We start from the raw sequence: 21,248 nt of genomic DNA, 5'->3' as shown, positions 1-21,248 counted from the left end.
TTTTTGAGCATACATTTCCAATCATTGTGACAAAGTCATTCAAGTTATGATCAATTTTTCAATGATGAATTCCATTATTATTAAAAGTTTAATCAGACCACTGATTATAATTCTCCAAAGGTGCTGTTGCTTTGATATCAGTGACCAAGTGTAAATTAGGCCCTAAAATTTCCTCTTTTAAGCAAAACCTCAAGTTAATCCAAACTGTAACTAAACAGCCACAACCCAGAGCCAGCACTATTTCATCAGAAGAGTAGAAAGAATATCATTGTACAAAACTAACGAGCCAAGTTATTCTTTCAAGATATATTTGAGGTTCAGTTCAAAGGATAAAAGATGAAGGCAGACTGAAATCTTCCATAAACAACTTTATTTTGTTAGGGCCCTATTTAAATAGGTTACTAAGAAGGTGCCACATCAGTCCTAGGGACCCGCAGCTGGATATGTACAATCCAACAACTCACCTGGAAAAAAAATTTATCCAAATACTAACCAGGTGCCATGACTGTCTAGAAACAATAATAAATCAACTCCCGAATCATCCAAATACTATCCACGTGCCATAACTATCTCTAAAACATAGAAAAACAATTCCCACTCACACACGAACACCCGCCCCCCTTCCCAGAAAAATAAAAAGAAAAAATTCTCAGTCTGTAACATAAAACTCTCTATCAAAAACAAGCTTTGTATGTCCAAGAATTGACTTGAAATATCAGCTGTATAAACAACTTTAAGTTTTAATTCTTCGGCAACGGCCTACATGTCTAATCCTCAAAATTTGGTGTATATAAATATAACAGAAATGTTAAAAAGCAGGACGGTGTCCTTGGCAGCAATTTAAAGGCTGAATCTATTACATGAAATATATGATACACTCAATCGATATTATTTTACTTTCAAATAAAGTCTAAATCCTCTTACATTATCTTTGGTATCCAATCTGTTTACTAGACATGAAATTAGATCAAGAGTGATCCAAACCAATGGAGATATAAGATTTAATATTCTATACCAATACAGTAGCACATTTAAACTTGCACAAAGTACCTGGATAATCAGAAAAGATTAAGACATAACTACACATATAAAAAAAAAATTAAAATATTAGAAAATGCAAATGTGACTTTCATCCTAATGTACAAACCACGTTCCATGTCATCATCTGACCTGGTTCCCCAGTGTAGATTATTTCCACTATTTTACAATCTATATAAATATTCACATTATGAGACCATTCTTCGGCCATCTTCTACTTTCACAACAAAATAATTAACTAAATATAAGTAAACTACATGTCTAATATTTCTTTCTTTTTTTTTTTTAATACACTATAGTACTGCAGTTCACACTTCTTAATTCATATATCTTTTTTCCACTTCTGCATAATCGCCACGAGCCCACCGAGTGACAAAATAAAATTAAGAACAAAAAATATATATATATGTATATATATATAGAGCTATATACAATTTTGCAACTAAAACTATTTTTCTTTGTTAAAATACAGAAATTGTTTTCTTGTCAAAAAGTACTCTTAAAAAACGTCAAGTTTAATTCTTTTGCGTTCTTTAACCCTTCGACCAACGGTGTCGTCATTATCACAGTTATCACTGTCATCATCACTACCACGACGTTTTGAACTGACAAAGTCCACATCATCATCCAGGTAGTGTTTACTTGTTCTGGACATTGACAGGTCTTCAGCATGCTCCTGACTCCCATACCATCGATGGTCTGTGCTGTGTGAGGAGGTGCACGAATGGAAGGCAGAGTATGGCTGCTGCGATATTGCGGATGGGAGAGGAGCTGGCAAAACGTGGGCAGCAGAACTAGTCATTGAGGTAGTAATGGCTGATGTGCCTACAAGAGGCTGAGAGATGGGCAGTGGCCGTGCAGCAGGTACAGAGTTTGAAGTTGCTGCCACTGGACAGCTCATAACGTTTTGTGAAGTCTCTGGTAAGTTTGGCTGTGAACAACATATACTCTGGAAAAGTGGTGGTGGTGGTAGTGGTGAATGCTGAGCTGAGGAGCTCTGAGGGGGAGGAGGTTGCTGCGCCTGCTGAGGAACAGGGTCACATATAGACCTGGAGGAACTCACACCTCCATGCCACCTATCCCGACTGTCATCTCTTGCTCCCAGCAGCAATGAAGGCTGAATTTTTTCACCACATTCAGGGGCAGGAGCAGCAGCTAGGGGTACATACACTACTGCATCCTCACCACCTGGCATCAATACTCCCGCTTGGTGACTGGCTCCTTCACCAATTGACTGTCCACAACCAAAGCAAAGTAAAGGTTGTGCAGGAGATTTGGATCTCCAATACTGAAGTTCTGTTTTACATTTGTTGAGTTCCTAAAATCATTCCCAACAGGGAAAAAAAAAGAAGACTATTATTTTCTGCTTTAAGCACACTACACATATAAAGGGAGTCAATTTGCAAGAAAGCTAAATAATGTACACAAATTGCAACAATAAATTAAGATATGTATTACTCGACTATTCACAGTGTATTTCTATAATATTACAACACATAAGGCACTAAACAACACTTCATATCATAAAGTGTTGTTTAATACACTTCATATCATAAAATTGTTTTTAATACAAAATTTCAGCCTCCCAGCAGGGAGGCTGAAATTTTGTATTAAAAACAATTTTGTTGATCTTAAGATAGTATTAAGAAAAAATAGGAATTCTTTTTATCCTTATAAAGTAATGCAAATTCATAACTGCATTTTCACAAGCCACAATTTCAACCATTCACACTATGAAAAATATTAAAATAATGTTCAGAGTAAAATTCATGGTAGAAGAAGGGATATGAACTGTGATATTTTTACTTGTTAAGAGCTGATTTCCTAAGATTTGTATGTAGGAATACTTTATATGCAACTGTTAGCTATTGGTCAAGAAACTTCTCCATAATAATTTATGACTGGATCTACATGCAGTATTCTTAATATTGAAAATTTTTAATAAAAATAGCCTTTACCTTTAGATATATATAAAACCCACTCACCACAAACTGGCCTTAAACTGTAAGGGATGCATCAAGAGGTATAAAAAAAATATTCTTCTGCACAAAGTCATCCAACTATTCACTACCAGGGATACTTTCAATGCTCCTTGTTCATCATGCATATTTATCAAGTGAGGACAAGTTACCCATCTCCACCAGACTTTTCAATGTGCCTCGCCATCAGCGTATTAAAGCTCCCTGTTGTGATCTTGATAATGACCTCACTGCCCGCTTGTTAGTGTGACCTGCACTCCAGCGTGCTGTGGCTGGTGCTATTTTCAGTGATTTTTCTTGCACTTATTCTTCTGTGATATATTTGAGAATATAGAGGATTATTCTACCAAAGTTTACCTTCTGTAGATATCTTACATGCTCATAGTTTTTCTTACGGTGTAACTTTGGTGCTATAAAATTTTTTTGTTTTCTTCTCCATTCAAACCATGTTCTCAAGAACTCCCCTTTGACAGATGGCATCTTTAACCCTTCTAAACCCTTAACTGTTCCTGCACCGCTCTCCACTTTTCTCCAACCTACTGGATTTCTGGCAGTGATTTATTCCTCCTTAGATTCATCTCCTTCATACTCCATCCTAAATAGCAATTCATGCTATTATATGATGAAAAGTTTGTTGCACACTAAGCTTTTACAATGAACCAAGTTCTCATACAAACCAATTCACCATAAGTCTAGTGCCCTGCCCTCTCAGGAGATAAGCAAATAAGGAGCATCGATAAATACTCAAAAGAGAAAGGAAGATGGCCAAGATTGAGTTGAGGAAAAATTGTTTTTGCTTTCCTACATAATTTAATTTTTATATTTAAATAAACGAAACAATGTAGGTAGTCCCCAGTTTACGAGTCTCAATCTAGGGCGTTTTGATCTTACAACACTATTAAAAAATATAAATAAAAAAATCTGGTTCAGACGTAGCACTGAAAATCTGACATTACGCTGCAGTTCCAACATAAACCCAAAAAACCAACGTTACGCCGCTGTTTAGTCATTGTTAAGCCTTATATCGAATTTTGACCTACAAGAAGCTGTAGGAACAGATCCCCATTGCAACTCTGTATAGATTTATCTAAGATTTATGACAAAAAAGGCAAGTACTGTCAATGTGAGGGTTGCATATCGGTGAAATCAACTTTTATCTATGCAAAGCCAGCCAGCTGACAAAATGCACATACGTATATGAAAATCAAATTATGGTAGCGTTCACAGCTCGATTATCTTTCGAAATTGTAATAGTACTAGTCATGGTAGTAATAATGTTTGGGAATATACGTAACATTCATTTTCAATACACAATATCACTGTTATTCTGGTAGTAAATAATAGTTTAGAATGATCATATGTACTCTGCATTGTCAGGGGTTTGTGGGACAATGAAACAAACAAAATAGTTTTCCTTTTAGGCTACGTGTTTAGAAAAACATGAATAGAATCGGCTTTGCGACTTAGTTTATTTTGATATTTTTAATAATACAATAACTATCATTTGTACTAGTAACATGGATCTGTTGAGCCCAGTGTTACCAATTTTGCATTTTTAATGCTAGCTTTCATTTTCTTGAGGTAATTAGCAAGAAAATTTTCAATCCAGCATCTGGCAGGAAAGCTTGCATTTGTTTTCAAATACATCTAGCATACGTATTTTGACATCAAAACTTTGAAATGTTCAGTTTAATATTTCTTTTATTTTACTATGTTTGATATATCATGTAAGAAAAATAACGAAATCTTGCAAAACCATTTTCAGGAATTGAAAGAATAGGTTTTGAAATTATAAGGAATCATGTAACGTAATGTACAAGTACACTGTGTATGTTAGAAACATGTTTGAATCCAAAAAGAGAGCAATCGGTTGAAATTGGCTGGGTGGCATTGTAGTTTATATGAATTTTTAGCACTTTATGGAGCAAAACCTAGCAAGAATTTGCCATTCCCATTCGGCAACAGTGGCCTGCCCACGTTTTATGTTGTTATTGAAGTCGTGTTCGCCACGTTCTTTAAATTGCACCCATATAAATGAGTTAATTATGTGGCATCCACAAGCCCCAATTCTTTTACTCTAGTGGGAAAGAAGCCTAAACGTCAGATGAAGGTTAGTATGTGTAATATATTAACATGTGTTGTGAAGAAAAGAGGCCCACATGAGCATGCATATGTAGGCTTCTAGCTGTAATCCATAGGCTAGTAGGTGTATAGATATTTAATGTTATGCTGTATATTATTACGTACAGTTTATGAACATTTTGTACATTTGCTTTGCATTATTATTCTATAGAAGAATTATATTTATGTTTCCATGTATATTTCCCATTGCACATACTGTGAGACCACTATTTCATTATGCATCGTTTGGCAACATTGTAATTAGATGTGTCAACACTGCCTTTATTTCCCCCGCCATATGCATAGGTCAGTCACTGTCCAGTGGTCATTGTAGTGACAAGCGCGGACCTGCTTCCCGCTACTGTCGTCTTGATGGTCTGTTTATCCTTCATTTACAAGAATTTTAAAGAACCTATTGGAATATGTTGTGGTCTTGGGTGGGTTAACTATTAAAGTATTCAGTTTTTAGCAATTTTTGAGGGGATACCAGGATAACACGGGGTTCTGGGCCCTATCCCCCATGATTATCGAGGCCCTACTGTATTTATTTATATATATAACTATATATATACTATATATATATATATATATATATATATATATATAGATATATCTATATATATATATAGTTATATATATATATATATATATATATATATATATATATATATATAAAACTATATATATAACTATATATATAAAATATATATATATATATATATATATATATATATATATATATATATATATATATATATATAACTATATATAATACTATATATATACCATATATATATATATAACTATATATATATATATATATATATATATATATATATATATATATATATATATATATATATATATATATATTATATATATATATATATATATACATATATATATTATATATATATATAATATATATATATATATATATTATATATAATATATATATATATATATATATATATATATATATATATATATATATATATATATATATATACAGGCGGTCCCCGGGTTACAATGGGGGTTCCGTTCTTGAGACGCGTCGTAAGCCGGAACATCGTCAAAAATCCTAAGAAAACCTTACTTTTAATGCTTTGGGTACATTGAAAACTATGTGAACTGCATTCTTATGGCATTTTTCATAAAAAAACCTTCAAATATTGATTATTTTGCATTTTTGGTGTCATATTTCATCTCCCAGATGAGCGTTGTAGGCGTCGTAACCCTGGAACATAACATGCGTCGTAACCCTGGAAATAACGTCTATCGACAAGCGTCATAACCTCGGAACGTCGTAAGCCGACACCGTCGTAACCCGGGGACTGCCTGTATATAAATATATATAGTGGACCCCTCGTATTCGCGGACTCTCACATTTGTGGATTTCTCTTGGGAACGTTTCCCCGCATTATTAGCGGAAAATTCGCATATTTGTGGTATTTTTCAATGAGAAATATCCACAAATTCCTGGTATTTTTTTTTATCAATTTCATCATAAAATGCACTTTTTGTGATAAAAGTCTTAAAAACACCAAGTATCAAAATTTTTAGTGGGGTTTTCTTGAGTTTTAACAAACAAAATAGGCTGTTTTCAGGATTTTTATAGAAGGTTCCAACTATTCGCGGGTTCTACCTATAAAAGGGGGGGGGGGTGGGGGTCTGTTACACATCCCCGGCTAATACAGGGGGACCACTGTACGTATATCAAATGTAAAATGACAAAATCAGATAAAGCAGTCCCCGGTGAGGGTTCCGTTCTCTGTGGGGTGCTGATAAGCGAAAGCCACCATTAACCCTTTAACGCCGATTGGACGTATTAAACGTCAACGGGCCCGTAAAGAGGGTTAAAGGGGGGGGGGCGGGCGGTGTCTGTTACACATCCCTGGAAACTAATACCGGGGGACCCACTGTACGTGATATCAAATGTAAAATGACAAAATCAATAAAAGGCAGTCCCCGGTGAGGGTTCCGATTCTCTGTGGGGTGCTTGATAAGTAAAACCACCATTAACCCTTTAACGCCGATTGGATGTATTAAACGTCAACGAAAATTGTCTGTCGGGTGCCGATTGGACGTATGGTACATCGACGGAGGGGTGGTGGGGGGTGGGGGGTGGGGTTGGGGGGAGAAAAAAAAAAAAAAAAAAATATTGCGGAAAAAATACAAATAGGCCTACTAGGCAAAAACTTTTGAATCACGCGCCTTGGGGGATGCTGGGAGCTCACGGATCAAGGCATTGTTTTGTTTATAATCGTTACCCAGGCGCGCAAGCGCGAATTTCTTTCTTCTCGCACTAAAAAGCATCAGCGACACATCTCAAATTATTTCGTCACTGACATAATTTTTGCACCGTTTCATATTAGCCGTTACATGAAGTGTTATATATGAAAATGTGTGCAATTTCATGTAAATACAACAAAAAACAACTCATGGTTGTAGCTTTTATAAGTTTTGAAATATTTTCATATAAATAACGATAAGTGCCAAAATTTTAACCTTCGGTCAACTTTGACTCTACCGAAATGGTCAAAAAATGCAATTGTAAGCTAAAACTCTTATATTCTAGTAATATTCAATCATTTACCTTCATTTTGCAACAAATTGGATGTCTCTAGCACAATATTTCGATTTATGGTGAATTTATGAAAAAAAACTTTTCCTTACGCCCGTGCGGTAACTTCCAAAAAATTCAAAAATTTTTTTGTCCGATTGTCGTAATGTTTGTACCATTTTAAATTAGCAGATACATAAAGTTTTATATATGAAAATGTGCACAATTTCATGTAGAATACAACAAAACACAACCCATGGTTGTAGCTCTTATCAGTTTTGAAATATTTTCATGTAAATAGCGATATAGAAAAATTCGTCCTTCAGTCAACTTTAACTAAACAGAAATGGTTGAAAACTGCAATTGTAAGCTACAACACTTACAGTCTATTAATATTCAATCAATTACCTTCATTTTGCAACAAACGGGAAGTCTCTAGCAGAATAATTTGATTTATGGTGAATTTTTGAAAACATCTTTTTTTTACGTCCGCGCATTACGAATTCGTGCATCATTTTGTGATAATATTTTCTGTGTTGCCTTGATCGTTTTACAATGTGTTATATACTAAAATTATTGCAATTTAGTGTACAATACAACGAAAAAAAATTAACTCGTTAGCTTTAACCGTTTTGCCCACAGCGCGATTTGTATACAATTATATGACATTTTTTTTTGCATTGTCATATCCCAATATTTATATATAATATTTTTTTCATTTCTGATAGTTGAATACTAAACTTCAGGCAATGATAAAAAAAGGGAGCCAAAAATGAACTCTTAATCTTGAAAACTAAGAGTGCTGTGATTTTTTGAAAAAAACATTTTTTCCGCTTCGGCGCTCACTCGCGAACGCCGCCGGCATACAGGAGACGATTTTTAAAATACTGCTTCGGCGTTTAAAGGTTAACCAAAACCGGGCAATTTATGGCACCTCTGTTAGATAATCGAAACTCGGCCCTTATGGCGCCATAAATTGTTGATTTAGTGGCACTAGACAAGCCCCATAAAACCGGATTGCCATTAACCGAGGACTCCTGTACTTTATGTCGGAATCAAGTGCTGAGGTCAGCCAAGCAGACAAATGATATTGTTATTTTACCATAAAGTTTTGTACATACTTACCTGGCAGATATATACTTAGCTATAGACTCCGTCGTCCCGACAGAAATTCGAATTTCGCGGCACACGCTACAGGTAGGTCAGGTGATCTACCGCCCTGCCGCTGGGTGGCAGGAATAGGAACCATTCCCGTTTTCTAATCAGATTTACTCTTCCACTTGTCTCCTGAGGGGAGGCTGGGTGGGCCATTAATCATATATATCTGCCAGTTAAGTATGTAGAAAACTTTATTGTAAAATAACTATCATTTTTGTACATGAACTTCCCTGTCAGATTCACACCAATGGTGGTGGGTAAGAGACAGTTAATTACTGAATAGACCGGTAAACAACATACGTTGTAGGTAATGTATAAAAAACCTTGGTTCCTACCTGTTTAGGCGGCAGACTTCATGGCTACTGCTTAGGAGTCTGCTTCGCCTCAAGAGCCTCAGCAAGGATGTGACCTCTGGCTAAGAGTTCTTGTGGGTCTGTCGATGGGGTCTTATCCACTTACTCGACAGAGCCTGATGGCATTTGTCAATGGGGTCTTCTCCACTTACATGACAAAACACCTTGCCTAGTGGCATAATTAAGGAGCACAACACCGATCCCGATCACCTGATCCTAACACGAGGGTTAGTACTTAAATTGAAAAGTTATCCCCAAACTCCTTCCAAACAACCCTAAAAACTCGACGTTAAATAAAATTTAACTCACTAGTTAAGGATCAGTATCGGCTCCCTATCCCAGCAACGTATAAACCAAGAGAGAAGGATCTCTCATAGGTTATCTTGACATCCTTCGGGTAATGGGAAGTCAACACAGAGTTGCATCTCCCGTATGTGACAGCTAATATGTCATTTATTGACATTCTTATGGAAAGAACAAGAACTTCGCAAAAGCTCGCACTTCATGTGCTTTAATTCTCAGCTGTTTGAAGGAATCATCAAGGCACTATCATGTGCTTTCGAGATCACATTTGTCTCAAAGGCCAGGGCATTCTTTGATATGGATCTCTTCTGGATGAAGCCTGGTGCCTGGCTGGCGCATCACTCTTGACTGGCGCCTGGTTCCTGGCTGGCGCTTTCGGCGCCTGGCACCTCCCCCCCGGCTGGCTGGCGATGTCCACATCGGACACCCTCGCCTGTCCGGTCTGTCCGCATCTGGCGCTTTGCGCCAAGTTGGAGGCCCGCGCCTTGTCCGCCTCGGACAATAAACGCGCTCGTCCGAGCTGTCTGCATCTGGCGCTTTTCGCCTGTTTGGCACTTGGAGCCTGGCTGGTGCTTCGATGTCCGAGGATCCTGAACAAACCAACAATAGTTTGTCTGGAGACTGGAGAAGGGTGGAAGGTTCTCTTCTACCTGGAGCCTCTGGCCTAGGACGAGGGGAGGCGCTTGGAGCCAGGTACATCCAGTAGACGATAGGATATCTTAATAGGCCGAGAGAGAAGAGTCTTCCTCCGAGGTGGATCCTTCATGAGTACTTCCGTTTCTGATGAGATCTATTCCTGCATGTTAAGGAGGTTTCTCGTTGCAGAATCTTCCCTCTCCTTGCCCGAAGGAGGGGAAGAAGGTCTGGGAGTCGAAGATGACTGAGCCAAAAGAGGGCGAACCCAGGGCTTTCTTGGCTCTTGTATTCCTCTGAGTACTTTCTGGGAAGCGCTTCGGGCCCTCATAGCACCCCAAAGACTCTGTAGGCAACCCTTAAGCCATTTCTTCTGCTGAAGATAAAACTTAAGCGCCCTGACTGGGCAACGAGACCCTTCTATCTCTTCCCCTATTAAATGGGAAAGTCCCTTGACTTCAAAGCTCTGAGCCAGGGTTAGAAGGGTTTTAGTTCTTTGCCAGAAATAATGTGCTGGCAAGAACCAATCGCCGAGTGTCCATTGAATCCGATGAGAGACTCCAATACATGAAATTCACTTGTCCTCTTGGTAGTTGCTAGGGCCAAGAGAAAAAATGAATTTCCTCATAAGATTTCTAAAAGAAGCTTGATGAGGAGGTTCCAACTTGTCGGAACAAGGAATCTGCGGGCCACAAAAAGATTCCAACTCGAAGTACATGATGTCCTACTCTTGGTTATCTTGAGGTATCGTATAAGATCCCTAAGATCTTAGTCCTCTGCTATCTTTAAGTCCCTTTGTAAAGACAGAGTATAGCCTGCTACTGTAGTCTTTGATAGCAGATATATCCAAAGGTGATTCTTCTCTCAGAAAGGGAAGAAAGGAAGAAAAAGAGTCATTTAGGTCACAGAGGTATCGGAAGAGGACAGTTTATTCATTCAACCTAGCAAGATCTGCAGCACTTCTTTGCCTTGGCCATGACACTTGCCATTCACCTTGAAAAATCCTCCCATTCATGTCAACTTCTCGTCAGTCTGCACGCAGACAGACTCGGAGTGGATAGGTTTTGAGGTCCCTTTCTAAGTGAGGCTGATAGAGTAGACCGACTCTCTTGGGAAGGCCTTTGGAAAGTGCTGTAGGAAGGACGTGACCTCTGTGAATCCAGCCTCTTGAAGGCCAAAAATGGGGCGAAAAGCATCATCCTCTCTCCCTCTGACGCCAGTAATTATCTTAATACATCTGTTAAGAATTTGTATAGGAGAGAGAGAGAGAGAGAGAGAGAAAAAAAAAAAAAAAAAAAAAAAAAAAAAAAAAATATTTATTCCCCTTCCAAACTAAAGGATGGCGTTATTTGCTACCACGCTCTTGGATCGAGAATAAGGAAGCAGTCTAGAGGAAGCCTCTTCGTCTTCAACACTGCGAAGAGATCTATGAACAAGACGTCTCCCAGGTTTCCACGATTAGTCAGACGTCAAAAGTTATTATCGTCGATCGAGACGATTCTCACGGACGTGCAACATAGTGCAGCGAACCTCTTGAGGATCGTTACGTTCCGTGCCTGTGCTCCAAACAGGTCTCTCTTGTTAACGCAAACAGGGGCGAAGAGAGAGATTCTCGATGCTCCTTGAGATATGAGAGAGTTGTGGAATTGACCTAATTGATAAAAATCATTTCGTCCCTCTCGGGGATCGAACCCCCGTCCAGTTAGACGGGGAACGAAATCAGGAACGGACCGTGACGCTACTGAGCCTACTATCAAGAGAGGCTACCGAACCCTTCGGATAACAACTCACTGTATCAAAGAATTGTAGAGTCAACTAAATTGCTTGCAATTCTTTAGACTAAGTGCCAGGACATCTGAACCTCTGTCAGGTTACCCGGCACCGTCTCGTATATCATTTCCGTTTCTTGATAGGAAAAAATTTATATAGGTCTGCATTGCAGTCCATTCAGGGAAACCAACTTCTGCCACGAAGAAAAGGTTCCCAGCAGACTCATCCATTGTCTCACTGAGCATGCTCCGTTCTCTAATAAGGCTATGCTTTCATAAGCATGAGAGCATTATATAAAATAGTGCTATTCCGCGTTAGAATCGCCCATAATTCTGTTACATTGCAGTAAACAGCATTGAAAAGGTGTAAGAGATCTTTCTGTTGAAAGCTTCTTAGCAAAACGCAGACAATGTTTATTCATGTTTGCCTACAAATTCCCCTCAATCCGAGGCTAAAGTCTGTGATTGTAGGGGAGAGATACGGTTAGCCAGTCAATCCCGTAGGAAAGAGAGATGTAACCGACCACTCATGACCGAGAACTAGATGGTACTGCGTTGGTCTACAGCGACAGCAATCTACGTTCGCCGTCTCGCAGTATTCTCCCTGAGTTGCCAGTTACTCCATTCAATGAAGGAATAGGTTTATTAATATTATCGAGCCGAAAACCTGATGCGAGGATTCGGAAGAGCTCTCCTTCATTGGTTAGAGGCTCTTCCAGGAAAAAAACTTAGCGACTAAGTCTCTGAAGTCTTATATTCAATAGCATAGGAAGCTAGAACTTCCCTCTTCAGTCCTCGGTTCTCACTTGAGGATTTTCTTCGGCTAATACTAATTCTCTTCCTTGTCGAAGGGAACGAAGACAGTCGATATCCCTTCTCTCTCTTCCTCATCGAGGAAAGAATGTAGTAGAGAATTAGCTGTTCCAATGACTACAATACTCTACGTATTTTACCTTTGCGTTATTTTTTCTACTGTATGGTTCAAGTCATATAAGCGTACCGAAGATTCCTCTACGGATGGCAACCGAAAGGACCATTACTCTAAGTGTAATTAATCGGTACTCCTTGCGACATTCCAGGAGTTTCCGGTGTAGGGACAACGCTTAAAGGTATTATTACCACAACAACTCAGCTTCTGTATTTAGCGAATCCTGTTTCGCTTAAATATATTTGCTTGCGAGTTTCCTATGCTTACACAATAAAATGTTATTAAGATCTTTGTCAATGAGAACAAACACCTTTTCGAGACAAAGAGTAAATATTTTTGTCAATGATGTGTTACACACTTGCTTGACAAAACGTGCAATATGTCACTAACGAGGGAAAAATGCACTTATATGAGAGTAAGTAATCTAGGAATTCGAGCATATAGTTTTTCCGATAACCACCAAACTTGAGGAAGGGGCAGGATTCCTGTTCCGAGATTGGGCTTACGGTAGGGAGAACCATAAAGTTCCCCTTCTGCAGCGCCGTCTCGAACGCAGAAGAGAAGAGATTCTTAGTCAGAAATCTCTTGGAGTTCTTGCCTCGCCATAATGATGGAAGAGTATGAACTGAAGGAGAGAGCCCACGCTGAGAGGAACTGCCTGTTACAACAGTCCTCTGTATATTGGAGAAGAGCTTCTCTCCGTACTAGAATCATCCTGACAAAGGCGACGGCCGCCTGTGCGACATCTAGCGCCTTTGCCATGAGAAGGCTGATCCTGCGAAAAAACTAATAAGAGGAGCCTCGCGGCTGACCTCTCTCTCATAAGGCGATGCGGGAGATCCTGGCGCCTGGCTGCTGGAACGCGGCTCGCGCCTGGTTGCTGGAACGCGGCTCGCGCCTGGTTGCTGGAACGCGGCTCGCGCCTGGTTGCTGGAACGCGGCTCGCACCTGGCTGCTGGAACGCTCTAATGATCTGTCAACGGGGGCGTGACCACAATGTGACTAGATCATATATGTAGGTGTTTCTAGACATAATTTGGGTAATACATTCCTAGAGTTTCCAGCAAGGTAAATGACCTGTTTTTTAGCTGGTGCGCTCTAATGCTCTGTCAACTGGGGCGTGACCACTATGTGACAGACCATATAGGTGTTTTTTAGACACCGAATGCTGCTTTTGCTTCACTAGAGTTTCCAGCAAGGACGTGACCTGTGTAGCTGGTGCGCTCTAGATGATCTGTCAACGGGGGCATGACAACGATGTGACAAGACCATTGTACCCTACTATGAGGGCGAAGCAAAAACAATACCACCTGCCCTAGCCTATCTAGTTACACTTCAAATAACCTAGGCTAATGAAGGGAAGTCCACTTCTTTGTCTCTTAAGATGAAGAATCGGACGAAGAGACGCACTTTATGAGGATGCCTTTCCAATGGCGATCCTTGGCAGTCTGGGTCGCCACAGATCCTGCCGAGGGGACGCCTGACCGGTGGGGGTTCTCCCTAACCTTCCTGCGGCTGTCGACTTTCCTCCTCCACTGGATCTGGGAGTCTGGAAGAGGTCTAGGCCTGGAAGCGCTAGGGAGCCGATCAGACGCACCCTCCACTGCACTGGGAACACTATATTCACTTCTTACCTTTTAAGAGCTCGCCTTTTGAGCTCCCTCCAATTATTCTTCAAATTTGCAAAAGATGAATTTGTAGTTTCTGTGAGGTAAGAAGGTGATGAGGATGCAACAACTACTAGTACTGTTAATACTCTAACTGCTCGTTAGCACGAGACTTATTAAAGCTTCTAAAGGAAGAGTTTCTAGTCATATGCTTTTCTGACTTCCTTAAATAGGAAGTTAGTGTGTTTATTTTCCTCAATCAAGTTTTAACACTTCTTACACGTATTAGTGAATAAAAATTAATATTTCCCTTACTTGCAAAAGTTGTGAGGGTCTACCTAAGCATTTGGTGGTCTCACCCAAATTCTAATTACTTCTTCGAAGCAAAATCCAACAAAAGCGTATGCCAAACCAAAGATCCAATACGTCACCAAATAATACAGCTCAGAAGATCGATGGCAATGAAAAACAAAATTCAAGTCAGGAGGTACCAACAACGATGTTGACAGTACCGGCGACAGAGAAAATTTGATTAGAAAACGGGAATGGTTCCTATTCCTGCCACCCAGCGGCAGGGCGGTAGATCACCTGACCTACCTGTAGCGTGTGCCGCGAAATTCGAATTTCTGTCGGGACGACGGAGTCTATAGCTAAGTATATATCTGACAGGGAAGTTCATGTACAAAAATGACTTTTCATAAACATAGAAAAATACCATGTGAGATTATAAATTCTCTTAAATTTATTTGCATTTTTCATAAGTAACAAACCAGCAGTCTTAACATAAGGGAATTTCTCTAGCACCGGCTACATTCTGATTATAAAAAGCACAAGGATTTGGTGACAATGGTTGGTAGCTATTAGGGGTGAAAATGGAGGGAGCAAGCCGATTTGGCTTCACCCCCAACAACAATGACGTATCAGTTTCTCTATAACTGCCTTCATAGCAAGATGGCCTAACTGTATCTAGCCAAAAAACCAGTTGTTTTAGTACTTCCTGGTTTTTCTCCCTCTTTTTGTGTGTGTGTGTGTGTTTTTTTTGTGTGTGTGATAGTGTTATTTGTATGTATTAAGTAACAAATTTCCTTTATGATGGTATATAAATTATTGCAATTCATGTCAACTAGTACATATAAAACCGGTACATAAATTATTACAATTTATGTCAACTAGTACATATAAAACCATCCAAAAAACCAAAGAAAATTTTCCTGTCTTGGAGATAACCCATCTCCCAACACTCACAATGTCACCACAATGACAGCATACATCAAAAGACTTAGTTTTCTTTTGTTTACTTACTATGAATGGCACCCAAGCTGTTGGAATCTGAAGGAATTAAAATTTGCAAAATGTCTTTAGAATCTCAAGGATTTAATTATACTGACCTGAGGAATTTACTTTCATAAACTAATTCCTAGACCTGAGGAATTTACTTTCGTAAACTACTTCCTAAGATAGTTAATCCAAAACTGATAACCCCAAATATTTCCCTGTAGCCTCAAAAGTTCTCAGACTTAAAAAATCTTTTAATAACCAAAGTCTAACACTGACAATACAGGGCAGGTTCATACTTACTACACTCATCTTTATCTACAAAATTCATCAATCTACCAGTAACAGCTAGATTTCAGCCAGTGTTAAATATCATTCAAAGTAATTTACAATAAAATGAAATAAAAGTCTAGTGGATCAGTAAGGGAAAAGCACAAACCAATCACCCAGCCATGCAGTGAATTTTGAGCAAAATTCTTCAGGCTTTGAAAACACAAAATGTTTCTTAATCACTAAAATTGTTACCTGTAACACTGTGCTGAATTTTCTGGAGGACTCTCAAATTTCTTGTCATACTCATCCATTCTCGTGGTATACTCCAAGACCTGTTTATGCTGGTCCGCCAATTTGCCTTTACAGCTTTTTAATTCTCGCCTCATTGCAGCAAGTTGTGTGTTGCATCTGGTGAAACAAGATTCCATTAAAAAGAGCATATTCTACAGGCACATACTGAAACTTACAATATGGTTGGACTTTCTTTTGTCTCTCTAAGACAAAACATGCAGGTTGAGAAAATTTATAGTGACACCATCAGTCATATGCTCCCATTTTGTCTGTCATGGTCCTCAGGCTCACTGACTTGTACATGAAAGAGCTCTGCTTCATGATACTAGTGCCCCTCGAGCTCAGCATCCAACCACCTACCACATAAATTGGAGTCTGCTGAACCAATAATAAATCATTGGAATGCTCTCCAATTTGTTAGTTACTTAATAATCCAGATTTTCTTGCACCTCCATCTCTGCTATTAATTGGTTTTTGAAGACATTTTAACATGACACTAAACCTATTATGAAGGCTTTCCTGTACTCTTTGATTCATGAAATCCTGGAGTAAACCCATTTTGGGTTTCTGCGAGTATTGGTCCTTAGTATGTAATATTCTAATGGCTTTCCTGGCTCCATCTACACTTTGCAATTCATCTATGACATTTAGCAATTTGGCCTCCCAAGTAACAGTGATTTCAGCCCTAGCAATATTGCACATGAAATTTGTGTACCTTTAGCAATAAGGTACATACGAATCTTATTTAGCAATGATTAATTATCTCAAACCATAGGTATGGGTAAGCAAAGATAATCATCTCACTTCCAGCAATTTTAACTACAAAAGGTCACCTGAAACAAACATAAACAACTCTTCTGAAGACTATAATACTCATTTAACACAATAAATAATGAAAACTAGGGGAATTTTCATAACATGCTTTTCAAAGACAATGAAAATGAAATTTCTTTAAATCAATTTGTATTTTTCATAGCTAACGAACCTGAGGTCTTAACAATAGGATTTCTTTCCAAGTGCCAGCTAGTAACCAGTTAAATCAATCAGAGATTGTAAAGCAAGGAATCTGTGAGATCTGGCAACCCCTGCGCATACGAGGTGAAAGCTTGTCAGAGACCGTGCATTGGATCTTGTGACGCCTTAGTCTTTCCCCAACCCAGGATATAATTAGTGATAAAAAGAGGGGTGGCTAGAGGTGGGGGAGTAAATGTTAAGATCTCACATATGTTAACTATGAAAAATACAAATTGATTTAAAAGTTTGTCATTTGTTCATATGCGGAACAAACCTTCAGTCTTGATAATAAGATAGACTTACAGTTGGAGGGAGGTACAAGCATCCTAAACCAGCTTGGAGTTAACCCACCTCTCTAGAAGAACAAGTTCTAAAGGTGGACCAATGTCCGTGAGAAGATAGATAAACTGATATCTAACAACTCAGCCGTCTGGGCTGCAATACAATGATGTAAGAGCAGATTCATTGCATCTAGAGAACTAAAGAAAATTCTGACTGCTAATATAACAAACCATATAATCACAGGGGTCTGTTATCACTCCTCAATTCCCCTTGCTAAAGAGCGGAGTATGTGCTACTGAATAGAGGGTTTGATTATTTTTGAAGGGTTTGATTATTTCAAAAATACATAAAGCAAAACAACTATCAGTATGACTACCCTACTCACCTGTTATCAGACCAGTCCAGCTTATGATGTGTCTATTCCTCAACCTGCCCGTAGGAAGATGAAAGGAACAAAGAGAAAGAAAGAGTCCAGCCAACTCGCTCATTCTCTCTTCCACACAATCATCCTAGGTGATACAAAACTGTCTGGTGAAGGGCAATGGTAAGTTAACAATTTGTTGGGCAGCCACCACAGGGCCCAAGGAAAATGTGTCCAAGGACCTGTGGGCAACATCTCTCAGGTAAAAAGATGTGAATATAGATTGATGCAACCAAGAACCAGTGTTCAAAATTCTATGAACTGTAAAATTTTTCTTAACCTGCACAGACTCAGCGACAGAACCATCATGACACGAATAAGCCTACTTGATTGCCTCACCTATCCAGAGTGAAATGGTGTTCCTAGAAACTTCTTTCTTGGACTGACCAGTGCCAACAAAAAGCCTACGACACCTAGGTCTGAGATGTCGAGTCCTTTTAAGACAGCAACGTAGGGCTCTGACAGGACATAGCAAGAGCTCTTGTGGATCATTGTCTACAAAGTCATCCAGAGATGGAATGGAAAGAGAGGAAATCTGCCACCATGCACATAGGGATTCTGGGTCTTGGCCACGAATTCCGGGACAAACTCGAAGTTCACAGACCCCCAACTCCTGGTATGTTTCACATCATAACTTAAACCATGAAGCTCCCCCACTCGCTTCGAAGAAGCCAAGGCCAAAAGGGAAACTGTCTTGAGCGTCAAATTCCTGTTTGATGATCAAAGCAAGGGCTCGAAAGGAGCTCTAGCGAAATTTCTCAGGACAAGCAAAACATCCCATGCTGGAGGCTTTAGTTTTTTGAGAACAGCTCTGCTCGAAACCCCTGAACAAGGAGATCTCCCAGGATGAGGAGATGTCTACGCCTTTCAGACGTAACACCAAACTCAACCCTGCTCTGTAGCCCGATAGCAGGAACAGAAAGGTCTTTCACATCCCTGAGGAGGACCAAAAAATCTGCTATATGCTGAACAGATGTTTTGAGTGGAGAGAAACCCTGTCGACGACACCAATTGCATTAGATTGCCATTTCCCTGCTAAACTGCTGAAGTGGACTTCCTGAGATAAATGGACATATTTCTCGCTGTTCTCCGAGATAAACCTCTCGCTCGGAGGAGATACTTGATAGCCTCCATCTGTGAAGAGACAGGGATTCTACAGACTGGTGAAACCTTTCTATGTGAGGCTGGCAAAGAAACTGTCTCCACAGGGGGAATCTCTCTTGGAATCTCTGACAAAAGGAACAGAAGGGCCACAAACCATTCTGCTTGCAGCAGTTACAGAGGACCTTGTTCAGAAGCGAGTTGAAAAGAGATCTAGCATAGCCTCCCCCAAACCTGAAAAAGCCTGTCCACCACGACCTGATGCAGAGACCACTCCACGCCCAGGATTTGATTCTGACGACTCAGCCTGTCAGTGACCACATTCCTCTTGCCTGGAATGTATCTAGCCGAGAGCTCTACCAAGTTGATAATTGCCCACTGGTGTAACTCGACTGTCAATGAATGGAGGTGATGAGACACCAGACCCCCGTTTATTCACGTAAGCGACCAACGTAGTGTTGTCGGACATCAGAACTACTGAATGACCCTCTACCTTCTCCCAAAACTCTCTTACCCAGAAAAGCTGCCTTCAGCTCCAAAATGCTGAGTAGCAGCTTGTCTTCCATACTCAAAACACCTGACGCAATGAAGTCCCCTAGATGAGCACTCCAACCAGTGAGAGAGGCATCTGAAAACAGAAGAAAGTCTGGAGGGGAGAACACAGAGGGACACCCACCAAGAGATTCTGATTGTCCAACCACCAACGAAGGTCTTGTCTCACCTCTTCGGACAGAGGAACTCTCTGAAGGGGGAAGAAGCAGAAGTCTTTCAATCTCCATTGCAGGGACCGAACATGAACACAACCACGAGGGACCAGCTTCTCCAGAGAAGACAAAATCCCCAGAAGGACCTGGCACTCGTGAGCCGGTTGTTCTGATCATGATAGGAACTTGTGTGCCACTAACTGCAACTTCTCCAACCTATAACCATACCTAGATAAAGAGCTCTCTGGCTGGGAATGAGACTCGACTTCTCTAGGTTTACTACAATGCCTAGCTCCCAGCAAAACCGAAGCAGATGATTTCTATCCTGCAGCAACTTCTCCCTGGAGCTTGCTAAGACCAGCCAGTCGTCAAGGTATCTCAATAGGCGAATCCCTTGAGCATGAGCCTATGTTGAGATGAGGGCGAAGACCCTTGTGAACACCTGAGGGGACGTCGTCAACCAGAAGCACAGGGCCTTGAACTGGTATATCTGCTCTTCCAGAGTGAAAAGAAGAAACTTTCTAGATGAAGGATGAACAGGGATCTGGAAGTAAGCATCCCTTAGTTCTATTGATAGCAAGAAGTCGTTGTCCCTCACTGCTACTAACACTGTCTGCCACATCTCCATCACATCTCCATCTTGAGCCTTGTCTTCCTGGCAAAATGATTCAAGGTGGAAAAGTTGATCACTGGTCTCCAGAAAATGCAACTAAAAACCCGGAGAAGGATGCATTACTTCCTCTTATCGCACCCTTGTCCACCATTTTCAACACTTCTTCCTGAAGAGCTAAGAACTTTGGGGAATCACGAGCATAAGTCTGACTGACAAAGGGTCTGTCTGAGAGGGGGAGGAAGAGAAGTTGAAAAGTGGTAGATATCCCACTTGCAAAACTTCTACCACCCATTTTTCCACTCCATACCCTTGCCACTTGGCACAGAAAACCCTGAATGCCCGGGCACATGCATTGACAAGGCCATGAAGAATGAGGAAGCCATGACAACAAAAACACACACACAGACACACGCAACACACTGAAAGACAAAATACAAGCACAAACATCTGGCTTGGAAGGAGAGCAAAGTGTAAGTGACTACTCCCCAAGGCGGTTAAGGAAAGACTAAAAGCTTCATGAGATCCAATGCGTGGTCTCTGACCAGCTTTCATCTTGTATGTGCAGGCATTACCAGATCTCACAGATTCCTTGCTTTAAAATTTGTTTACTGTTTTAACCGGTTACCAGCTGGCATTTGGAAAGTAATCCTATTGTTAAGACTGAAGGTGTTCCATGAACAACTTAAAACATTTCTTATACAACCCTCATCCTGGATTCAATTATAAAGTTATATAATAAACAGGGGTGTGGTGGGTTAAAACACTCTCCAGATAATATTTTGTTCTCTCTCGAAACTTCCATCCACACTGTTTGGCAAACTT

The 21,248-nt window shown here is 39.9% G+C and overlaps 1 protein-coding gene across 1 annotated transcript in view; it reads right to left on the bottom strand.

The window, feature by feature from the left end:
- Positions 1 to 348: 348 nt before the first annotated feature.
- LOC135217113 (uncharacterized) overlaps positions 349 to 21,248 on the bottom strand; it is a 46,343-nt gene continuing 25,443 nt past the window's right edge. The window contains 3 exon segments of the mRNA XM_064252815.1: positions 349 to 2,356; positions 16,253 to 16,281; positions 16,284 to 16,408. Coding sequence (XP_064108885.1) covers positions 1,538 to 2,356; positions 16,253 to 16,281; positions 16,284 to 16,408 — 973 coding nt within the window. The 3' untranslated portion in view covers positions 349 to 1,537.

The sequence above is a fragment of the Macrobrachium nipponense genome, chromosome 7, assembly GCF_015104395.2.
Source record: "Macrobrachium nipponense isolate FS-2020 chromosome 7, ASM1510439v2, whole genome shotgun sequence".
Taxonomy (NCBI): Eukaryota; Metazoa; Arthropoda; class Malacostraca; order Decapoda; family Palaemonidae; genus Macrobrachium; species Macrobrachium nipponense.
The sequence above is the reverse complement of the archived record's forward strand: the minus strand, read 5'-3'. Positions and strand labels throughout refer to the sequence as shown.